The following is a 24994-nucleotide window of genomic DNA, read 5'->3' as shown; positions in this document are numbered from 1 at the left end:
CTTTATTGACGTATGATGCTTTGAATTGCTTTGAATTTCTCTCTCTTTTTCTTCTCTCTCTCTCTCTCCCTCTCTCTGTTGGTCTTGTTTTTTTTTTTCTCCTCAATCCATCTCCGTCATGAGTCAGAAAAACCCATGGTCATCGCGACTTAAATAATTTCGTAATTAATTCCGATATTAACGTACAACAACACTACAAGAATGCGTGTTAAATTATTAAAACTATTATTGTTGAGTACCCGGTTGTTGTTTGGCAATAATAAAGCCAACAACTTTAATTTTTTAAAATAAATAGTGTTGTTGTTGTCGTCGTCGTCGTGGTGTAGGGATGCCTGGTGCAAATAATTATTATTATTTGCTTATGGCTGTTGTGTGTCGTCGTTCGTAAAATAATTAAAGTTTTTTTTTTTTTTGTTTTTTTTTCATTCTTTCTTTTTCTCGCGGTAATTATCTTGGTGGTATTTTTTTTTCATTATCATACATGGCTAATTGTTGTTAACACAATTACAACAACAATATTGTTTACGCGATTTTTAAACGTGTGTGTGTGTGCATAGGTGTAGTGAAGAAGTACGCTTGCTCGTTTAATTTTTCACTTTTTTTTTTTTTTTTCCCTTTTTTTTCCCCTGTTTCATTTTGTTGTGTTGACTTGCAAAAAAACCAAAAGAAAAATAATCAATGGGTTTTTTTTTTTACCTGTGATTCATGGCTAATCTTACAGGATAACTAAAATTTTTTACGGTAATTTTTTTATTGTTTATTCAGCTTTTTTTGTTTACTCATTTTTGACAATTTTTACAAATTGCTTTTAAAAACGATTTTTAAATTTATTGATTTTCATGATAATTTGTTGGTTTTTTTTTATTTTTTTTATTTTTGATTGATTGATAAAAAATATAAATTTTATTTATGATATCGAACTTTGAAGAGGTTTTAAAATATGTACGCAAAAACATTATTTTTATTTTAGCAAAAAAAAAACCAACAAATTTTTTAATGTCAATAAAAAAAAACATAAAGATATATCATATATTTATTTATGTTTATAAATAATAAACTGTCAATGTAATAATAATGATTATTTATTTAAAAGCAGACAATAAAGTTGGTATGTTGATATCTAAATGTGACATGTTAAGTATCATACAAACATTGTTGTTTATTCAGTAGCTAAACATAAAACAAAATAATAAAAAAAAAAAAAGAAAGATATTTGCCAATGAGTTTGCGGTTATACAGTTAGTTGGCAAAATTATTTTCTATATGCATACTAAAAATCGTGATTTATTATTGTTTATTAACAGAGTAAGAAAATTTTGAAGGAAAAAAAATTAACACAATGGATACAGGAAGGAACAGACCAAGTAGACCACGTATTCGTTCACATGGTAATTCAGCAAGAGTACTTGTGTTTGATCAAACTGAATTGGATGAACAAGCTAGTGGTGGTGGTGGTGCTGCTGGTGGTGTCGATACATCTGTTGCTGGTAATCAACTTGAAAAAATAATGAGAAAAACAATTTTAGCAAAAGTTGAAAGCAAAGAAGCACCAGCTCGTGATGGTAAACGAAATTTATTAATTGGCTAATTAATTATTTGCTTGTTGATGTTGTTGTTAACTTGATAAATTAATTTTAGGATCCAGTGAATTATCAAATTTAATTAGAATGCGTAATTCAGCGATTGGTAAATCAGCACCATCGTTGTCAATGCACATGGTAAATAAACCATCATTTATATTTCAACATACAATTTATTTAAAAGCTACATTTTTATTACTTTTCAAATCAACAGAGAGAATTTAATATTCCACGACGTGCAGCCAAGGCAGCTCATCGTAAATCTTTTATTCCAACAACCTCACCCACATTGCCACGATGTAATTCTCCATTGTCAGGTAAAATAAAATTAAAAAAAAAACAGCCAAACAACTTCCTCAATTGTTGTTGTTGTTCGATGATAATAATAATAATAATAACAATTTTAATATGATTAATCAATCGATCATTGATTACTAAATTAATCATTCAATTTGCCAACATAAAAAAAATAATAATATACAAAGAGACAGACAATTTAGATCAACAAAACAAGATCAATGTTGGCACTTGATATTTATTTTGATATCACATGTTTATAGATGAGCACAGACAAAGTGATGAAAAAATTGTTCAATTATAAAACATTATTTTGGCAGATGTATTGTCAATGTAATATTGTTGTTATTATTATGCAATTATTATAATCATTCAATGTGACTTATCAAAATAATTAACAATGAGCTTGTAATTGATAATTAATTAATATTTTGTTTCTTTTTTTATTTTTTTGTTAAAGCGTTTGTTCCAATAGTTGGAAGTCCACTTGAGAGTCCACGTATGTCATCAAGTCCACATTTTGCATTTGCTCCAATAAAAAGGTATATTTAAAAAATACGTTATTTTAGTATTGTCATTGAGAATCAATTAACAACTAGGTGATATATAATAAACAGAATTGGAGGTGGAGCTTCGGGAACAGCAGACGGAAGACGATGGTCGGTTGCCAGTTTGCCTTCAAGTGGTTATGGGACAACGCCCGGTTCCAGCAACGTATCGGTAATATATATATATTTTTTTTTAAAATCTTGATAATAAATTATAAATAAATTATAATTTTTTTATATAAATTTTATTACAGTCTCAATGCTCTAGTCAAGAACGTTTGCATCAATTACCAAACATTCCAACAAAGGACGAACTTCGTATGTTATCCTGTCATTTTTCAAAACCAGGAACACCAAGTTCATCACATCCTGGTTTTCCAGGTTGTTCAAGTATATCAAGTATACCTGGTAGTATATCATTTAGCCTTGAAGAAGAAGGTAGAAGATCACCATTACATCGTCCAAGATCACGAAGTTTAAGGTCATTTATTTTTTAATTTTTTAAATCAACAAACAAGTATTTTTCAACATTACTAATATTTTAATTTAATTTAACATTACAGTAGTCCAAGTCGATCACCAGTTCTTGACAATGAAATTGTCATGATGAACACCCTCTACAAGGAAAGATTTCCAAAGGTAACATATTTAAAATAATAATAATGCAATAAAATTGTGAAAGGTCATCATCGTCATCATCATCTTGAAATTAAATAAATAAAAAATAAAAATAAAAATCTATTGAAACGTAGTGTACATATTGCAATGGTAGTATTCGTTGAAAACTATTGGCATTTTGCCAATGTCTGTCAAAATGACAAATGTCTTGATTCATTCAAAAATAACGATTGAATTTAATATATAAACTAACAAGCTGATTATTTCTTTTTTTTTTTTTTTTTTGTATCATATTTCGTTTATTTTTTATTTAATGAGGTCATTTGTTTGACCTAAATATTATTGTTTTTAATAATGAAGGAAAATTTTGAAAATCCCTCGAGTATTTTAATTTTTTTTTTTATAAAAAAATAAATAAACTTTGATTCAATCTTTCAACACATATTTATAAAAAAATATAACTTATATTATATTATTTTGACAGGCAACACAACAAATGGAGGAACGTTTGACAAATTTTATAAATGAAAATAAAGAAGTTGATGAGTATGATGTTGTTTCTCATATGGCACAAGATTCTTTGCCAATAATACGTTTTGTTCATCATCAAATAATTGAAATGGCTCGTGATTGTTTACAAAAATCACAAGAAAAATTAATAACATCACGTTATTTTTATGAAATGACTGAAAGTCTTGAGCATTTATTAATGGAAACAATTGATAAATCACTTGAAGCTGCTGCTCGTATTACTGGTCTTATTAAAAAATTATTATTAATAATATCAAGACCAGCTAGACTTTTAGAATGCTTAGAATTTGATCCAGAAGAATTTTATCATTTACTTGAACAAGCTGAGGGACAAGCTAAAATAAATAGTGGTGGTATGAAAGCAGATATTCCACAATATATTATAAGTAAATTATCATTAAATCGTGATCCAATATCTGATCTTCAAGATGACATTAATAAATTGGAAGATTCAACAAGTTCAAGTGGTAGTAATGCTGAAATAACATCGTCAAGTTCAAATTGTTGTGAAGATGATCAGAATACACAACAGTCACAATCATCACAACAACAATCTCAACAACAGTCACAACATCTACAGCCACAACAACAACATCAACAACGTGTACCACGTGAAAATGATTATGAAGTATTAAAACTTATTAGTAATGGTGCATATGGAGCTGTTTATTTGGTTAAAGAAAAAATATCACGTCAACGTTTTGCCATGAAAAAAATTAATAAAAATAATTTAATGCTGAGAAATCAAGTTGATCAAGTATTTGCTGAACGTGATATTATGAGTTTTACTGATAATCCATTTGTCGTATCAATGTATTGTAGTTTTGAAACTAAAAAACATTTATGTCTTGTTATGGAATACGTTGAGGGTGGTGATTGTGCAAGTTTATTAAAAAATATTGGTCCATTACCACCAGATATGGCACGTTTTTATTTTGCTGAAACAGTATTAGCTGTTGAATATCTTCACAGTTATGGTATTGTACATCGTGATTTAAAACCAGATAATTTATTAATAACAGCACTTGGTCATATTAAATTAACTGATTTTGGTTTAAGTAAAATGGGGCTAATGTCATTGGCAACAAATTTATATGAAGGATATATTGATCGTGATACAAGACAATTTTCTGATAAACAAGTATTTGGTACACCAGAATATATTGCTCCAGAAGTTATATTACGTCAAGGTTATGGTAAACCAGTTGATTGGTGGTCAATGGGAATTGTTTTGTATGAATTTTTAATTGGTTGTGTACCATTTTTTGGTGATACACCTGAAGAATTATTTGCCCATACTGTTAATGATGACATTGAATGGCCAGATGAAGCTGATTGGCCAGTACAACCAGAAGCTAAAGATATTATAACATCATTACTTTATCAAAATCCACGTGATAGACTTGGTACACAAGGTGGTGCACATGAAGTTAAAGATCATCCATATTTTTTTGGTGTTAATTGGAATACATTACTACGTCATAAAGCTGAATTTGTACCACAATTAACAAATTCAGAAGATACAAGTTATTTTGATACAAGAATGGATCGTTATAATCATGATCTTGGTGAAGATACTGATGACACTGATGATTCACCATTGTTTGGTAGTTTTTCATCATACTCACCACAATCAAGAAAAATATCACAAACAAGACCACCAAATTTTAATGAACATGATAATACAAATATTGATTTAGCTACTAAAAAATTATTATTTCACAATGAACTTGAACGTAATGTTGTTAAAGTTTTACCAAAAACAATACAACCTTCATCATTATCATCATTTTCACCACCATTACGTGCTTCAATTAATAATAATAATAATGATAAAAATAATACAATACAAGATAAATTAATAACAAAATTATCAACTGCCAAAATTATAAATTCTCCAATAATTACAAATGAAAAACTCGATAAAAGTTTAGATATTTTATCATCATCATCATCGTCATCATCAACAACAGCAAGTCCAGCTTCAGTAATAAGTGGTGATTTATACTCTTCAAATCCTAAAAATTCAACGACAATTATTGATAATAATCCACCAGTACATAGTACACCAGAAACATCACAAAATATTGAAACTGAATTTGATATTAGTCCACAAATTCATAGAAGACGTCATACACATGCACGCGACAAGCTGCCCAGATTCAGTATATCCATTGATGGTGATCACACGTGAGTCATTTATCATTATTATTTTTTTATTTATATTTTTATTTTCACGTTATATCTATCATTATTATTTGTTAATCAAAAAATAAACTCGTGTGAGTCATATTAAAACTTTTGTCAGATTAAACAAGGAAATAAAATTTAATATAAACAATTAATTTAATTTAGACTGGATTTGGCTGCTGCCAATAGAGAAATAACAGAGGACAGATTAAATTCAAGTACAGATTCATTTGATTCAACGAGTACAACACCACATGCATTATCAGGACAATGTGTTAAACAAAAATCACGATCAGTCATTAAATCAGCATCAACAAGTGGATTATCGTTGGTTATTCCAACAAATGATTTTGCTTATGATCAATCTGTATGTCAGTCGATTGAATCACCAGGTGGTTCGTCAACAGCTTCGTCACGAGATACATCGCCATGTCGTGAATTAAGTCCACTTGTTACAAGCTTAAAACCAGCAATTATTATTAGAAGAGGTCCACATGGATTTGGATTTACTGTACATACTATACGTGTTTATTATGGTGACAGTGATTTTTACACAATGCATCATTTAGTAATGGTAAATAAATTTTGATTAATAAATAAATAAATTGTATTTTAAATAATAATAAATTTTTTTGTTTAGGCTGTTGATCAATTGAGTCCAGCTTTTGAAGCTGGCTTGAGACTTGGTGATTTGATAACTCACATTAATGGTGAACCTGTACAGGGACTTTATCATACGCAAGTACTTCAGCTGATGTTGAGTGGTGGTGATCATGTCACACTGAGAAGTACACCACTTGAAAATACAAGCATTAAAACTGGTGGTAGAAAACGTGAACTTGCACAGAGTAAACTTGCTAGAAAAACATTACATCGACAACAACGAAAACAAAAACGTGATCATTCAGATAAAAAAAGAAAAACTTCATTATTCAGAAGAATTAGTTCAAAAAGAGCAAGTGTTGAAATGCAGCAGGTAATTTATCTTTTTTTATATATAAAATATTAATTTATTTACACTTGATGATTATTATTTTATTATTATTTAGTCATTTCATTTATTTTTTGACAAGACACATATTTTTTTTTATTGCATTACAGCCATTAAGTATCAATTGTCCAATGTCAGCACCCATTTTATCCAGTGACAGCAAACCTCCACTTATGGTATGATTTATTATCATTTTTTTATTTCTTTTCCTTTTGTCAATTCCGCTTTTTAAATTAATGATATTATTATTTTTATTTACCTAAAATAATTTAATTAATATAATGATAAAAATAAATAATTTAGATGGCTGCTGGAATATGTTCTCCGTCCATGGTAACACCGAGCCGTTCATTTCAATCTTTTACTCGGTCATTACCACCACAGCCAGTTGAATTTTCATCGTATTTTACTGGTGGTATACAAAAATGTACTCCGTCCCCAACAACAGCAACAACATTATCATCATCATCATCATCGTCATCAGCAACAACAACAACAACATCATCAGCAACAATAACAACAAACCGTCCCACATCAGAATCATATCATTCAGCATGTAATTCACCGAGTACTGGTTCAACACCAAATTCATCATCATCACCAGGCTCAAGTACATCATCTATTGGAAATATAAATAATATATCAAATCCATCATCTCATTATCAACGACCAAGTACATTACATGGTTTAAAACATAAACTTCATACTGCTGCTAAAAATATACATTCACCAAATCGTCGTAAATCAGTTGGACACATTCCATTATCACCACTTGCCAGAACACCATCACCATCACCAATACCAGCCAGTCCAACAAGAAGTCCGAGTCCATTGGCTTTTCCAACTGGTCATCAACCTGGTAGTTCAAATACAACACAGTCTTATAGTCCAGGTATTAATTTACGATTTTTTTTTTTATTTAAATAATTTGTAATATTATTTTTGTTATTATTGTCCATTGATATCTTAACACTTTTAAGGTGTCACATTATCAACACCAGCAAGTCAAAAGAAAACATATGGTCGTCCAAAATCAGCTGAGCCTGGTTCGCCATTATTGCGTCGTGCATTGAGTCCAGATCGTTTACATCCACGTTCAGCTGAAAATAAAACATCAATATCACCACTTGCTAATAATTTGGTACGTGTTACACCACGTGTTACTATTGCCCAAGCATCATTGTCTGAATCTGGTGATGAGGGACAAAATGATACATCATCATTCAAAGATTTAAGTGATACTAAAATTGGTGATAAAAAACCACCAGTTAGTAGTTGTTGTTGTAACAGTAATAGTAATAATAATAATAGCAATAGCAATAACAATAGTAATAGTAATAATAATGAACAAAAAATAAATGAATATTCAAAAATGACACATGGAATATTAATTAATATTCCAAATGTTGTTGGTGGTATGTCAAATTCTTGTGGTAGTACACAATTACCAAGAATTGCTGAGGAAAAAGATTCTCCAACTGGTTCAAAAAATGATGATTATAATTCAAAAGATATTTGTGATAAAATAAGTGTTTTTGAATCAAAATTAAGTGAATTTTCATTAATTAATTCAAATAATACAAATACTAGTGATTGTGCAACAAAAACAAGTGTTAAAAAACATGATGATGATGATGATAAATCATATTTTCCAAAAACTAAAATGGAATCAAGTCCAGAAACTCGTAAAATTTTAAAACGTTATAAAGTTGATGGTCAAGAAAGTTCTGGTGCCGTAAGAAAATTAGACAAATCATTTACAACAGAAGATAAAAAAAATAAGTAAAATTATTAGCTTAATTTTATTTTTTCTGTTTTATACATCAGAAAATATATTATATATATTATTTTTACGTGTTACCTTTCGTTTTGTTTTTTTTTTTGTTTTCAAATTTTTCTTTCAATTAGAAGAAAAAAAAAAAAAAAAAAGTGTAAATATTTAACGGAAAGGATTGACTGATTCGTGTTTTTTTTTTTTTTTTTTTTTTCGATATAAGATTGACATCTATCATGCATTCCTCATGGAAACATAAACGAGTCAGTGCAATATTCTGTTTAAGTTGTGCATAATTTAATATTCGACTGAAAAAAGAAAAAAAAAAAAAAGTTCATTGTCATTCGCAGTATTTTTTCGATTGTATTTTCATCTTTCATTATTATTGTTTTCATATTCGTCATCATCATGCGTATAAATTCATTAAGCACATTAGATATTAGAAAAAAGAAAAAATGAAAATAGAGTGTGTTCGATTGAGTGTGTCTATTTCGATGAGGTAGTGCAAAGCAGTTAACTTATTTATTTTGTTTTTAAAAAAAAAAAAAAAATGTAAAATACGCTTCTGGCCAATATTTTAGGCTGCCATATCTTTGATATGATGTTCAATTATCTGTACATCATTGATTCCATTACATTGTGTTTCAAATTTTTTATTATTTTTTACAAAAAAAAAAAAAAAAAGATTCTAAATTCGAAATTAAAATCTGTCGAAATATTTAAAAAATATTAGAAAACAATTTTCAACTGTTGCTTGTCAGTTGTTCCTTGAAGTAGCTATACTTCTAAAAAATAAAAAAAACACAATTTATTATTAACAATTAAGTAATGATAAAAATATACAATTTGCAATTTAAAAATGTGGTTTAAAAAAAAGTCGAAATAATTATCCTGCGTTTGTAAAACAAACGACATTGTGATAAATTTTATTAAACATTGTTTAAACAATCACATAATTGACAATTTAAAAATAAATAAACAAACATTAGCAGCTAACTATTTTCCATCGTGAATAAGTGATCTTTAAATTTGAAGAAAAAAATTAATAGTTAATAATTAAAATGGTATGATCATTTTTATTATTTAAAATTAAATTTGTTTGTTTTTTTAATGTTAATTTGTTGATAAATAATTAATGTTAATGTTGATATATATATTCAAATAATCTCTGAGGCTTTAAGTAGTAAATTAATCAGTTAAATCATTTTTTTTTTTCTTTCTTTTTTTATCATTTTTAAGCCCTTCATTCCCAATTTTTTTTTTCGTTTTTTTATTTTTCAAATTTCTGGCATGTTCTAGTTATTAAAAAAATATAAAAAAATACGTAGAAATTCTTAAATTCACATACAAGTAATTTAATGAAATAAACAAAAAAAAAAAAAAAAAAACAATGCTCATTATTTTTTTTTTGAGTTTACATTGTTCCCTGTCATATTATTATTATTATTTTTTATTTTTTTATTTTCAATATTTTTTTTCAAGTCTTAATGTATATCTCCGTGTTGAAATAATCGTTGATTAGACTTAGATTAATAAATATTATTAGGTAACATTCGTTTGGGACACATTTGTCCAAAAAAAAAAAAAAAAAATAGATAAATCAAGAATTTAATTATTTTTAAATGATAATTACTGTTTGTAATTTTTTCATTTAATTTTTTTGAAATTTTTATTGAGCTTAAGTATCTCATTGATTTTCTTTTCTCATAAATAAATAAAAATGCTGATATTTTTTCATCTACTTGTGAGAAATTTCTTGTAAAGAAAAAAAAAAATATAAATATATTTAAAAGCAATAATAATTTTTATTTATTATTTAGTGAGAAATGTGTTTTTTTTTTTTTTTTCTTTTCATAAAAAAAATTATTAATAGTCAATGTATAATTGAGATAATTAATAATTTATCAAAATTGACTGATGATTTAATAATGAAAAGAAAAAAAATAAATAAAATATTGTTACTTGTTTAAAAAAAAAAATAAAAAAATGGACAATGAACCTCCGAATGATTGATCAGCAGCAATTTTGTCGCCGAGTGTTCTTAAGAAAATAATTAAAGCGAATGATTTGAGTGAAATAATAATAATAATAATAATGATAAGTATAAAAGATTGTCTCACAAAAATTTGTACGATATTTACGTCATATTTAAAAGAAAAAAAAAATAATTAATGTCTCAATGTTTGATAGCAAAAAAAAAAAAATAAAGAAAAAGAAAAAAAACCAATTTAAATATTACTTTTTGTGTATGTGATTAAATAAAATTATCCCTATTAATTTATTTCATAAAATATAAATAATTAATAAAAAAAAAAACAATATGAAAAAATATCAAAATTGCATGTCATTAAAAAATATGATTTCATAAAGTTTATTTACTAAGTATATTTGAAATGATATGCTTGTGGCAAACGGTAGATAAAATAAAAAATAATTAAAAAAAAAAAAAATTCTGATTACTTTTGTCTGAAAAAGCTTGCTCTTTTACGCAATTTTAGCGTTTATTAAAGTTTGCTAGCAAATGAAACCAGCCTAATTTAGCGAGTCGCATTTTCAAGTGGGTACTACTAAAAACGAGAAGGGCAGAGTGTTATTGCCTAATATGCGCGCTCGCGTGAGAGCACCGTTGGCATGGCCAAGGGAGATATTAATTCAAGGTATAACAAAAAATAAATAAAAGATAGACAAGGAAATTCACAAATCTGCAGGCATGCCACATGCATATCATATTCTGTATACATGTGCATATTTGATACTCAAACTTTTAAGCGTACATACATCAGATAAATTGCTGAACTAAAAATGCAAACATGCGCCAATTTTATTCCAAAATAAAATCAACAAAAAAAACTATATATATACATAATTAACATGCATTATTTTTAATTAAAATTACATTGATATAAAATATATTTTATTAATTATTATCTATGTATGATTTCGTTGAAAATTATTATCGTTATTATTCAAGTCATGTCAAAAGCTTAGAAATTTATATAAAAGCTTGTATAATTAGCTTTACCAACATGAGCACATCAATAACCCTCTATACATGCATGCACATAGTAAAACTATAACTGAGCTTCCGGAATCCTTTCATTCTGTTTAATATGCCACTTTCATCAACAGCTTTATTATAAATCAATTTTTTAAATAAATAAACATTATTATTTTCATATGTATACAAATATATAAATAATTAATTTATTTATTAAAGAATAATAACAAAAAGAAATTTCGTATTGAAAAAGTTTTATTATTAGTCTGTATAGAATGCTAATGATTCATCTCATCATATGCATGTGTTTTAATATAGATATTTAATTTTTCATCAAGTATTATTCACTGGATAAAATAATGACTCACTTATGTAGTGTCTATCACGATGTATTAAATTGCGCGCAATGTCAGGAATTACAGAGTGTTGCACACATTGAATATTGTGTAGCGCGGGAAGTGTGAACAATTTTGTGCATTGTTAAATTTTGAATTTCAGTAAGTATATATAGATATATAGAAAAATATTTTCATGTAAAAGTGAGAAAGACTGAAAAATGGATTGCTCGCATATATGGATTGTAAGCAAGTAAGTTGGTAAATTATTAGAAGGCCGTTTGAAACTAACTGTTTCCTTCATTAGCAATCTCACTTCTTGCTCTCATACGTGAAATCATGTGAATCATAAAATTGCCTATCATTATTTTAATTGTACCATTAACGATAATACCTATTTAATTTTACAAAATACATAATAATATTATAACAAGTTGAGTCATTTAGACAAAAAAATTATTTAAAGAAAAAAAATAAAAATATATAATATTGATAGACTAACTAAAGCTCCAATTGGCTATCACACTGGCTATCAAATTGTAATGCAAATTTAGCTTCAGCTTGATTATTTACCCTGGTAAAAATTTTCCTCGGCTTTTCTCCGAAATTTCTCAAATTTTATCAAATATATTTTTCCACTTTTCTCCGAAGTTTTTCTCGTATATTTTTAAGTTTTTCTCCGATTTTCTCCGTATACTGCTGCAGTAGAATTTAGAAGAAAAATCAGGGAAAAATTATTTATTCCAATTTCCAATTAATAATTATCTCCAACTTTCGCCGGGGTTATTTCATACAACAATGTCCAATTGCAATTCTCGCACTACAAGATATAACTTTTATCTTTTTTTAGTCCTTAAGGAACCCTAACAATTGTTCTACTCTTTTTTACACATGCCTTTCCAAATTGTTTGACCATGTTTCTTGGTAGTTGAGATTGATTATTTTTTGGTTCATTTGATTCCAGTGAACAAGGACTTTATTTCTTCTAGAACCTCGAGGCTTTCATGATATAACATACTGATATTTTTTGGCAGTATTCATTTAAATACGTGCTTTATTGACGTACATCAATTTTTCCAATGCTAAATAAAATAAAATTCTTACAATAGTTTGTAAATTTAATTTTGAAATAACAGCACCTGTTTTTTTTTTATTTCATTTAGCATCGGAAAAACTGACGTACATCAATAAAGCAAGTATCTTATCATAAATTGTATATCGCTATTGGTTATTGTACACGTGCCAAAAACAGTGTTATTGATACATTGTTTTCATCGACTAGGCAATTAGATAGAAACAACAGGCGGTCTCCACAAACTTGACTCTGAATATGACAGTTTTCAAAAGGGCGTTATTTCATGATAGCCAAGAGTGAACTTATGTAATAGCGGTTTTCCTCATCTTTACCACAAATTTATTAATACAATTTAATTTCATATACATACAAAATTACAAAATCAATTTTGTCAACAAGTTAATAATTTATTTTTTCAATTACATTATTACAATTCCCACAAACACTTTTAATTTATAATGTAACGACACGTTGTTTAATTAAAAAATATGAAAAATTTATTATACATGAGAATAAAAAGCATGTTGTATGTATATTAAAATGATAAAATGATTGATCGTTAAATGCTTCATTTAAGTACTTGAAGTAGCAACTGTATTTAATTGCGGAATAAGAAGCAAAGTCGATGTGATGAAAAATGGTTGGCAATGGGTGATGATGGAATGAGGCAAATCAAAAAAAAGAAAAAAAAAAGATATAGATAGTAGTCTGATGATTGAATTGAGAAGATAAGTAGAGACATTTAATAATAAAAGTACGAATATCGCCAATAACTCAACTTTTATTCTCGAATAATTTCCACTCTATTGGAATATAATTATACTTTATCGCGGGTGCCTCTTATAAAACTCGCAAATCGCTCAATTATATATATCTTTCTTATTTTATCCATTTTTTAAAAATTTTATTTATACCTTGATAACTTTTAAATCCATTATTAATTTATTAATTTTTTTTTTAAACAATTAAATTTATTGTTAAATATTAAATCAATTTTTTTTAAAATTTATTATCCTCGCATTTAATTATTATTTAAATGAAAAAAAAAAAAAAAAAATTAACAAAATTTATTTTTAAATAATTAAAATTTTAATTATTAAAAAAAATAAAAATAAATAAAAAATTCAAGTGTATATAGTTTTTTTTATATTTATTTTTGTTACAATTAGAATTCAAATGCATTTTTTTTTATTTAAAATTTATTATTTATTTTTAATGTAATTTATATGTGTATATTTTTTCAACTTGAAATTAATAATAAAAATAAAATCATGTATTTTTATTTGTGTATATTTACATAATGATTAATATCATTTTTATTAATTATTAATCGAAAAAAAGCTTATTATTATTTTTTTTGTTTTTTCGAAAAAGGCCAAGTGTATAATAATAATTGAAGACAATATAAAGAAAAAAGGCCAGAAAATCTGAGGACACGAGATCCGGCTGGAAAAAAGGTGCGGGAAATTTATCTCTCAATGGTGTATATGCGTGAATGCGCATTTATAAAGAACACGAAAGGTGAATTGATATAAGTGAGCGGTTATTTCACGATCATTTGAAGCTTGTCTCGGTTCGTATATAAGGGTCGTACTCCCTCTCTGCATTTCCTTTTTCTACACACACATATTATCATGCACCTATATAAAAATATATATAAAAAAATATCTTTTATCAATGTATTGAGACACGCGTCGTTTCATCATTCAATTGACTAAATATATGCAGTCTATGTGATACATGATCAAAGCGCGACATGATCGCTTTTCATTCAAATGAATCAATTTTTTATTGAAATTTAAATATCAATTTAACTAAAAATTATATAGCAAATTGAAATTATTTTTTGGCTTTAAATTTATATTATTTTTTAATAAAAACAAAATGTATATTTAGACTTTGATTGTTTTTTTAAACAAGCAATTGTTTTTGTTTTTTTTTTTATTATATACTTTGGTATAAAATTTACGTTAAAAGTTCTAAAAGACTGTTGAATTTAATATATTGATATAACATAAAGGGTCGGCATCAGCATCAATGTGGCAGTGGCGTTGTTGTACGGAAAGTTAATAAAATCCGAGTAACCAAACTGTGACGATGCCGGGGGCGAATTTATTTAGCACAGTCGTTTATATATATACTAGATTTTCCAGCAACACACACAAAATGATAAAAGAGATAAAGAATAAAAAAATAAAAAAAAAAAAAACCTTTACCATCACCAATTCATTTATTTAATATGAGTCTGTCTCATGATTGTTCATTGGTTATATACCTTTGGACAATCTTTCCTTCATTTATCTCATAAAAAGTCAGCCGACAATTCTCCGCATACGACCATCACACACACACACACACACTTTTATTTTATTATCATCATTTTAGATAGCTTCAACTATCACACAGATAAAAATATATATATGTATATGACAATGGCGTGTGTTGCCTCGGGGACCAATAACGACGTCGCTAATGCTCTCTGCGATTTCCGTTTTTTTTTTTGTATTTTTTCTATTTTTATTGTGATAAAAAGAAAATAAATATTGTATTTTCTATAAAAAAAAAAAAAATTTTTAGTCGCTGTGAATTTTTTTTGTTGTGTCATAACATCAAAATTAATTATCATGCGTGTATTTTTTGCGGATAAATTTTAATACAAACACACAAATGAATTGAATAATTTTGAAAAATTTAGAAATTTAGAAATTTTTTATTATCATTTTTTTTATTAATAAATATAATATTATATATTAAAATGAATTTTTCGACTGAGCGATGCGCATATTATTAATATAATTTGACAAATGACAAATGAATATTACGTTGAATTCAACTAAAGTGCCATATAACGTTTGATCCTATTGTATCCGATGTCAATTGTATCATGCTTCTCTTCTTATTATTATTTTCCCCTTCAACTTATATTCATATTGTCGTCATCACACCATCCTTTTGATCCTCACTACATTCGATCCTTTGATTCCTTTACAGATTAATTTTTTGATTTATTTTTTTTCCTTAATTTTTAAAATTTAATTTTTTTTGGTTAAAATAAAATTAGCTTATATTTTTCATAAATATTTAATTATTTATAGCTCAAATAAAATTTAATATATATTTTTTTTAATTTTTCATTTCAAAGTATATTTGACTGATCGTGATAACTGCTAAAATTAACTCGTAAGTTTATTGCACATATTTCATCTCATTATTAATATATGAACTTGCGAAAATTTTAGATAACTTTGATAAGCTTCTATAAAGTGTACACGCATATATACCCAAGCTGCGACATTAAATTTATTTCATTTCAAAATATACATTTACAAAATTTCCCTAAATTATTTAACAAAATACGTATATATCAACCTTTTTTTATACAAAATAAATTAAAATTAAAATATGCTTAATTTATATATATTTTACAATATACATAATGACCGCTAATTTTATCTTTGATCCTCTTTCAAGTTTTTCAACAATATTAACGTAATACGTTATCGTCTCTGACGATGGTTATGGTAAAATGCCATTTCAAAATTTAACTTTAGAATTTGCGTGAATATAGTATATGTGTGTATGGATATATATTTTCGAAGGCATATGTATGTGAGTGCGAGTGGTCCTGTTGCCGTGGTTTGAGGCCGCATACAGGGCGGTTATTTGCATCATAAAGCCGATTTAAACGGGGAGAACGCGTCGCCACCACCCACCCTTCCTTCCTTCCTTTTACTTGTCCGTCATGGGTGTGGCCGACATAACGCGAGTTTGGTTCTAATGAGCCCAGAGTGAATTTATACACACATATACGTATAATATTTAGGCTAATATACCTGCATCTGCTATATATATCTCTATAACAATTTCATTTTTAATACACTCACTTAGCATTTTTAATTCTGCTTTTTTTTTTCCCCAAATTGCTTTGTATTTTGTTGTTTTTTTTTTTCTTTTGTTTGCTTGCATGTAAATGACAATTAAAAAAATATATATATGTTGTTTGTAAAATCCACATTCCAACCGTCATCAGGAGTATTAAGTATTTCGTTTTTTTTTTTTTCTTTTTTTATATATTGGCATTGTTTTGTCAAATGGATTAGAGTAACTTGTCTATTGTTGAAATTAAAAGATTTTATTATAATCTTCTTATGAGGCGCCTTTTTTCTAGGCGCCACATTAAGATATATTTTTATATATTTTATGTATATATGTGCTACTATACTATATATACAGCAGGAAGGATATCCGCATTTTAAAAAAGTTTAGAAATATTTGTTTTCTTGTTTCAAGATATTTTTGAAGGTAAATTTTTTGTTGGGATTCTTTTGATGAGATAAAAAAACGAGTGTCTGAACAAATATATATTTGTACTACTTAATAACTGGCGCGCCGGATATTTATTCTTATAGGATTTTACAAAAAAAAAAAAAAAAAAAAATGCAAAGGTGTTGTCTTAGAATAAGTCGGATAATCGGGTAAAATCGAGTTTTCATTATTTCTTTTTATTTTTTACTTCCTTTTTCTTTGGGAATTCTTTGGGGCACGTGAGAATGACTGGATAAAAATTTCGGCATTTATAAATATATTTTACGACATCTCTCTTTTTTCGTAATTATCTGTAGAACCAATGGGGCACCCAATTTTTATTTATTTTATTTTTTCTTTTATATTTTTTATTCTTTTTTTTTTTGGTGAGATGATTTAGTTTGAGAATAGCAAAGAGTATCGTGTTATATATGCTTCAGTTGCAATATTTGTACGATGCCGCCTTCACCACCGCCACCATCATCATCATCATCACCATCGACACCTGCAGCGATAAATTCACAAGCTCATCAACAATAGGTTCATATTATACTGGTCTAATCCTGTATGCCAGATACATCTATATATATTTTTTTCTTAAGATTTTAGAAAACCTAATTATCGATGCTTCATTTCATTAACAACAAAAATATTTATAAATCTCTTTTTTAACTAAATTTTTGTAAATTTATTTCATTTGTATGATAAATAAAATAAAATCTGAATTTATAAACTGAAAAAATAAATAAAATTTAATATGAAAAAGCTGCATAATTTATTTTTATTTTATTAATTAAATTATTTTATTTTTTAAATAAAATACAACTATTAATTAACCTATTTTTTTTTTTTTAATAAATTTGGTAAATTAATCAATTAAAAAAATAAATAAATTTTAAAATAAATAAGCTGAATAATTTATTTTTATTTCTTAAATTGTTAAAAATTAATTAATTAAATTTTTTTATTTTTTAAATAATATATAATTATTAATTAAATATTTTTTTAAATAATTTTTTGTAAATATTAATTATTATCAAAAATCTTTTATTTTTATTTTTGAAATTGTTAAAAATTAATTAACTAAATTATTTTATTTTTTAAATTAACAATAAAAAAAATACAATCTTATTTTAAAAATTATAATTAATTAAATATAAAAAAAAAAACACTAATTAATAATTTCAAAATGATAAAAAAATTTTAAAAAAAATTATAAAAAATACTTTCTCCGCCCCAAAAAGTATCATTTAACCCTTAGTAAGTAGGGGAGCTTGCGTAAACGTGTTGTGTACTGTGATTGGACGATTGGCTAATATGGCGGTGTCAGTGGCCGCGGGGTGGGGCAATTTTATGTCATATTAAGGGATGCTGTCTCGTTCGTTGAGGGTAGTTTGTGTTGCGCCGTCAAATACAACGCATTCATCATTTGACATTCATCTTTTAACCGGTATATTTTTTTTTTTAAATTTTCCTCTGTGTTGTTGTTGGTGGTGTTGGTGTTGGTGTTGTTATTGTTGCTGTGTTGTGTAAACAATAAAATAAATAATGCCGATATTATTATTAATGTGTTATTATTTAATTATTATTTATCATCAATGGCTATGACAAAAATAATAATAATTATCATATAATATTATTACCAATTGGATACAACACAATTGTGCTTTATATGTAAATAAAAATATATATTTAAATACAAAAAAAAAAAATAAATAAATCAAGTGACATTTTGTTTTGTTAATAATTATTGGATAATATGGCACAAACGTGTAATCAAAAAAGAAATTCACAATTATATTCAATTGATCAAATACTTGGACACGGAAAAGACGATGGTAAGTTTTTTTCAAAATTAAATTAATCAATCATCATTGCAAATGGATTATAAAATTATATTTATCAATTAATTTTGTAATAAAAATTTTTTAATATAAAATTTTTAAATCGGTTTAATTATGTGAAAAAAAAAAAAACAATTTTGATTGGCTTGCAAAATTGTTGGAAAAATTCAATAACGAGTTAAAAAACAGAAGGATTTAAACAAGTACATAAAGCTATATACAATGTGTTTCCATTGTGTATGAAAAATTAAAAAAAAAAAAAAATAATAAAAAAAATCTGTCTATTCATCGGGGATTAGTATAGTCATTGCATATATGTATCCGTATACAGCTAATATTAAAAATATAATATATATAGCGTGATGATGTTCACGTTACTTATGTATTTATTATCCTCGTTTGCGTGTTTGTGCGATTACCTGTTTGAATGAACAGAAGAGCACGCGCGCACGCTTTAAATCTTTGGATGTATACATTTAACCCCCCCCCCCCTCACACACACATACACACATTGAAATGATGATAAATTTATTAATTATATTGAGCATCAATTTATATTAGTTTTTTAATTATTTAATCTGTGATGATTGTTAATTTTTTTTGTTGCCAAAAAGTTGACCCTGCACTTGATTTGATTAACGGATTATTATCATTAACATGATGTTATTTAAAAAAAATAATAATATAATTATCTAGATGCAATGATGATGATATTATAATACAATATTTTATGAATATATTATTTAGAAAAAATTAAAATATTTTTGTTTAGTTTTAATTGTAAATTTATTAGGTAATTCAAATCCTTCGGAGAATGCTGGTGATAATGGTGATTCTGATGGTTTGATACATCTTCGTGATCATCAAATGCATGATCCAATTGAACTCGGTGAATCTGATAGGCCAAGAAAAGTAAGACGTTCAAGAACAACTTTTACAACTCATCAACTTCATCAATTAGAAAAAGCATTTGAAAAAACACAATATCCAGATGTTAGTTATCGTGAGGCACTTGCATCAAGTCTTGAGCTATCAGAAGCTCGTGTACAGGTAATTACAAAATTTTATATATTTTTTTTTTCTTTATTTTATGTATTACTGCAATTATATATATTTATGTAGGTATATTTTTTTATTTCACAATTCAATAGAGTACATAATAAATAATTATATAATTGCCATTATATAAAAAGCAGTCTGTCAAGTAAATTGGGGTCTTTGCAAATAGGCTTGGGGTAAAAAATAAAAAAAAGATAAGAAAATGAAAAAAAAAAAAAAAAAAAAAATTAAAAGTTGCCACCCATGGAATAGCTGGCAAACCCCTTGTTGGCAATGCTTTTGCTACTCATCATCAGCTTTGTTCATTGAGCCACTTGACTAATTACCAACCTATTCATTTTTTTTATTTTCAAGATTCTTATCTTTTTCAAGATTTTTTTTTTTAACCATAACTTGAGACTATCAACACCGCGCATGCAAGTGTTATTTTTTTTTTCTATAAATATATCTTGAATTAATTTAATATTTTATAATGACAAAAAATAATTATACAATTATACCGTGTTGATAAATTGAATAAAAAAAAAAAAAACTATTTTATTATATGTAAATTGAGTCGTGTGCCATGATAAAATAGAAAGAGACACAAAACATTCCGATTGGCCCATTGTGACAGTACATTGCAAAGTGACAATGCCGGCAATTGGCCGTCGCTCGACAAAACCGCTAAATGATCACACCGCCGGGTTGCAATGTGGTGCTGGTGCCACGGCCACTTTATTTCAATCTGTTCTAACTCTCGCACCAGTTTTACTCCAATCATTTCATCATCCCATCATCCATTTCAGTTTTACTACAGTTGCTTCTGCTTTTCATTGCATTCTTCAACCCCTTTCTTTCTCTTCCTCTTCTTCCTCCTCCATCATCTCTCTCTCTCTCTATCTCTCTATCCATCTACCAATGGAAATGAAATGAAATCACGACTACATCCATCCAATTTCGAATGCGTAATAGCTCGCCAACAATTTTGTTTTTTTTTTCATGTGGCATTAATGGATGACACGGCATTTTAACTTATACCTGCTTGACCAACCATCAATTTTATATATATAAATGATAATAATATCACTATTCAACTATATAATTGCCATATGTATTTTGAATCCCTATTTCTATGTATATCATTTTATCTCTATTCAAATATTTTTTTATTTTTTTTGTTTTCTCAAATTATTTTATTTACGACAAAAGTAAATGATAAATATATTTTCAAACTTATATGTATTATATATCAATTAAAAAATATATTTATTTATAAATTAAATTGAATTTTTTTTTTTTTTTTGCTAATTTAACAAGCAATTTCACATTAGCATTAACTAATGAATATCAAATTATATAATTATACATGTATATAGAGAGAGAGAGAGAGAGTAACTGCGGCAATGCATATAGAATCAGAGGAAATCAAGATAATTGTTAATAATTAGCTTAATCAGTGAGCTCAAGAGGCACGCTTTTGTTGGTTGCTGATGGACCCCGTTGTACGCGAGCTCTATATAAGCATTAAGCTTCGAGGTTCTCATGTTGTACCTTTTATATATCTTTTTTAATTTTTAAAAAACTTTTTTCTTTTTTTTTATATTTTGATCCCCTACTTGCTCAATAGAACTCGAATAATACATGAAGATAACTATGTATATTTTTTCTCACTCGTTTTATTTTCCCCCAAGGATTACATGGAATTTATTCATATACATATATATATAGTTGCCAATATACAATCATTGCATGTGATCATGACCCTCTCACGCCATCAAAATTAACCAACTTATATTATGGTGTACCCCTATATTCTATTTTATTTTATTTCATTTCATATAAACACATATTATACCTGATGATGGATTAAATGTTATATAATATATTGCATACAGACACATCGACTCGCATATATTGGACACGTGTATATGTAAATCGTTGTCCCACGTTGATGTTTATGTTGATGTTGATGTTGATGCGATCATCTGTTATTCTGTTCATGATGCACCTTTTATAAAACTACTTAAGCTTTAAGCCCTAATTAAATTTAATATTTTTATTTCAGGTATGGTTTCAAAATCGTCGAGCTAAATGGAGAAAAAAGGAAAAAACTATGGGACGTGATCCAAGCTATATGCATGTTGGTCAAGGAGGTGAGTTATATATTTTTATATTATTTTTTCATTTGATATTTTGATTGTTATTGAACAAGTTATATACACTGTATAAATTCACTGCAAATGTACATTTAGATGTTTCATGTATGATAAAACATTATATACATTGAAAGTTGGCAACACCTGTTGGGAAAAAAAGGGATAAACAGTCACGAGTAAATTATATACATATAGTAGAGCTACCTGAATCATCATTATAAACTTGATATTTATCAAAAAAAAAAAAAAAAAATACACATCAGTGTAACATATTGTTGTGCTGAAAATAATTGATAAAATAATAATAAAAATAAATAATAATAAATTCATCAATATTTACTATATACTTTTTTTTTTTTTTATTTATGATATTTATATTAATCTTAAATTGAATTTTTCAATATACACTTATCATAAATAAAAAAATAAAATAAATAAAGCCAGTTGAGATATTATATATATATAAAAAGATGTCTTGTTTACATCGCACTATGTGTACTCAATACTTAAAATTTTTTCTTTTCATTAATACATGGTATTATTATTTATGAAAAGACTTATTCTTCTCCCTTTTTTTGTTCAAAATCAAAATCAAAATCAATTGGCCAAAGTACAAAAGATTCAAGTGGTTTGCAGTTGTACCTTCTTTTATGATTTACATGATTTAGGGAGGGTTCATCTGTACATACACTAAATACATATATAAATATAATATAATATTTATTTTCAACACCAATATACATATTACATATACTCTAGAGCCAAAAGACATTATTATTTATTTATTTATTTATCTTTTTTTTCATTTTAAAATTTCAGATGTCAATGATTTGTCATTCCACGCGCAGTTGCTTCAAACAGCTGGTTCTAATCCATCAGCTCCACCTGTATCAGGTTTTCCCTGGATTGGTCCACCAGTATTTCCAACACCATGGTCATCAAATACACAAAAATTACAACCATTTCATGCATTATTATCTCACTACATTGGGCTTCCGCAGGGTCTTGCATCACTTGGTTCAATATTACCATTTGGCTTTAATTCAAATGTTTTTGCTCACAATCAATTGCAACAACAACAACAGCAGCAGCAACAACAACAGCAACAACGTGAACAACTTCAGCAACATTCATTATTTCTTGATGCACAAAATTCACCTCAAAATTTGAGCTCGAAAGATCAACAAGAACGTGATGATGAATCAGTGTCATCAGACGACGAAATAAGACGACAAAGTGCACAGGTACTTAGGGTAAAAGCTGAAGAAATTATACGTAAATCTGGCAATTAATTATGACAATCAATACCGCAGGCGGTTTGGTCAATAATTATTTATATATACATAATATTATTGCCTCAATCATCATTGATAATAATACCAATAACAATAATAAATAAATACACTTTTTTTATATATAATAAAGGTGATGTAATAATTTAAATTTTCAATAATAGTAATAATGATAAATATTAAATAATAGTTAAAAATAAAATAATAAAATAATCGATTATTTTTTGAGGTTGAATGATGATTAGTCAAATGATTAAATATATTTATTTATATATTGGCTGTGGCTATTAGTGGCTACAACCGCATAATCAATTGACCCACGCTTTAACACTTTAATCGATTATAACAATATATACACACACACACACAATTCTGTATTTACAGGAATTTAAATTTAAACACATGATTCAATGTAAATATATACAAATGATTAAATTCAATATAATAATCATCAAGTAATTTAATTTATCACCATTAATGTATTAATTAATAATTAAAAAAAAAAAAATTAATATTTCTAGTTAATATAAATTAAAAATATATAAAAAAAAAACAAAGCTTTTTGTACAATTATAAATCGATAATATAATCAAATGTATATATGTAGTTAAATAACATTTCATTTATAATTGAAAAAAAAAAATTATAACAATGACGAGATATATAATATATGAAAAAAAAAAAAACATTTGGTTGTGTGTGATTATTTAAAAAATAAAATAAATAAAAAATTTAAAAAACAAATTGAGCTTGCAATTTATAAAATAAAATTTAATCTTGAAAAAAAAAAAAAAATTTTTAAAATACATTTTCACCTATTTGAGTGAATTGTATGTTTTTTATTTTTTTTTTATTTGAAATAATGACAACCACTGGTTCGAAGGACAATTAGATTAAAAGCAGCGCCTCTTGCGGCAGCTTGAAATCCATTAGTGCCTATTGTACCACCCCATTTGTAATTTACCCCCCTATTTTATATTTTTCCTCCCCCACTATAAATTTAGTACGAAGCAGCCCTCATCTCGAAGCCAAGTCCTTATTCTCAATAGTAATATGCTCACTTTATACTCTTCCACTCAACGTTTCAAACCTCTATATGCTTCTTTATGACTTATTCTTCGTCTTTCACTATTTTATTTTTACCATTTTTATTTTTGTCACTCTATACATATTTTCTCTTTCTCTCTCTATATATACACACATAAACGAACAAGTGCATTGGATACATATATAGAGCTTCTGAGCTTTTCGCGTTAATACACAAGAGGCTATACGCGATGGAAAAAAAAAATGAAGAAAAAGCTCAATGAGAAGAGAGGTGGCTGAATGGCAATGGAATACACCAGCTAAGTATTTCATTATTTCATATATGCATGCATTATAAGCCGTTCAACTCGGAAATGAACGATGAAATAGAAA

The 24994-nt window shown here is 26.7% G+C and overlaps 2 protein-coding genes across 5 annotated transcripts; both read left to right on the top strand.

The window, feature by feature from the left end:
- Positions 1 to 104: 104 nt before the first annotated feature.
- LOC122853428 (microtubule-associated serine/threonine-protein kinase 3) lies at positions 105 to 9025 on the top strand. Of its 3 annotated transcripts, none has more exons than XM_044153902.1 (14): positions 105 to 741; positions 1305 to 1562; positions 1639 to 1718; positions 1795 to 1897; positions 2338 to 2419; positions 2495 to 2597; positions 2680 to 2906; positions 2989 to 3064; positions 3528 to 5764; positions 5930 to 6338; positions 6405 to 6740; positions 6866 to 6931; positions 7059 to 7647; positions 7736 to 9025. In XM_044153902.1, exons 2-14 carry the CDS (start codon positions 1340 to 1342, stop codon positions 8539 to 8541), a joined length of 5337 nt encoding a protein of 1778 aa, XP_044009837.1. In that variant the 5' UTR covers positions 105 to 741; positions 1305 to 1339; the 3' UTR covers positions 8542 to 9025. The 3 variants fall into 3 exon arrangements, with proteins under 3 accessions (XP_044009837.1, XP_044009838.1, XP_044009839.1); XM_044153903.1 differs by having other exon boundaries at positions 111 to 741; positions 7757 to 9025; XM_044153904.1 differs by lacking the exon at positions 6866 to 6931 and having other exon boundaries at positions 111 to 741.
- A 9830-nt stretch (positions 9026 to 18855) lies between these two features.
- On the top strand, positions 18856 to 23655 carry LOC122853427 (retinal homeobox protein Rx1-like). Of its 2 annotated transcripts, none has more exons than XM_044153901.1 (4): positions 18856 to 19080; positions 19880 to 20136; positions 22193 to 22280; positions 23103 to 23655. In XM_044153901.1, exons 1-4 carry the CDS (start codon positions 19002 to 19004, stop codon positions 23573 to 23575), a joined length of 897 nt encoding a protein of 298 aa, XP_044009836.1. In that variant the 5' UTR covers positions 18856 to 19001; the 3' UTR covers positions 23576 to 23655. The 2 variants fall into 2 exon arrangements, with proteins under 2 accessions (XP_044009836.1, XP_044009835.1); XM_044153900.1 differs by having other exon boundaries at positions 19859 to 20136.
- The last annotated feature ends 1339 nt before the right edge of the window (positions 23656 to 24994 follow it).

Source organism: Aphidius gifuensis, linkage group LG3 (genome assembly GCF_014905175.1).
Source record: "Aphidius gifuensis isolate YNYX2018 linkage group LG3, ASM1490517v1, whole genome shotgun sequence".
Taxonomy (NCBI): Eukaryota; Metazoa; Arthropoda; class Insecta; order Hymenoptera; family Braconidae; genus Aphidius; species Aphidius gifuensis.
Note: the sequence above shows the minus strand (reverse complement) of the source record. Positions and strands in the feature narration are given on the sequence as shown.

Bases quoted from the DNA above. Each gene is read 5' to 3' on its own strand.
- LOC122853428 (XM_044153902.1), top strand. From the start codon at position 1,340: ATGGATACAGGAAGGAACAGACCAAGTAGACCACGTATTCGTTCACAT. The intron at 1,563-1,638 runs GTAAACGAAATT...AATTAATTTTAG, and splicing joins AGAAGCACCAGCTCGTGATG to GATCCAGTGAATTATCAAAT. The intron at 2,598-2,679 runs GTAATATATATA...ATTTTATTACAG, and splicing joins CCGGTTCCAGCAACGTATCG to TCTCAATGCTCTAGTCAAGA.
- LOC122853427 (XM_044153900.1), top strand. From the start codon at position 19,002: ATGGCACAAACGTGTAATCAAAAAAGAAATTCACAATTATATTCAATT. The intron at 19,081-19,858 runs GTAAGTTTTTTT...ATTTTTGTTTAG, and splicing joins TGGACACGGAAAAGACGATG to TTTTAATTGTAAATTTATTA. The intron at 22,281-23,102 runs GTGAGTTATATA...TTAAAATTTCAG, and splicing joins TATGCATGTTGGTCAAGGAG to ATGTCAATGATTTGTCATTC.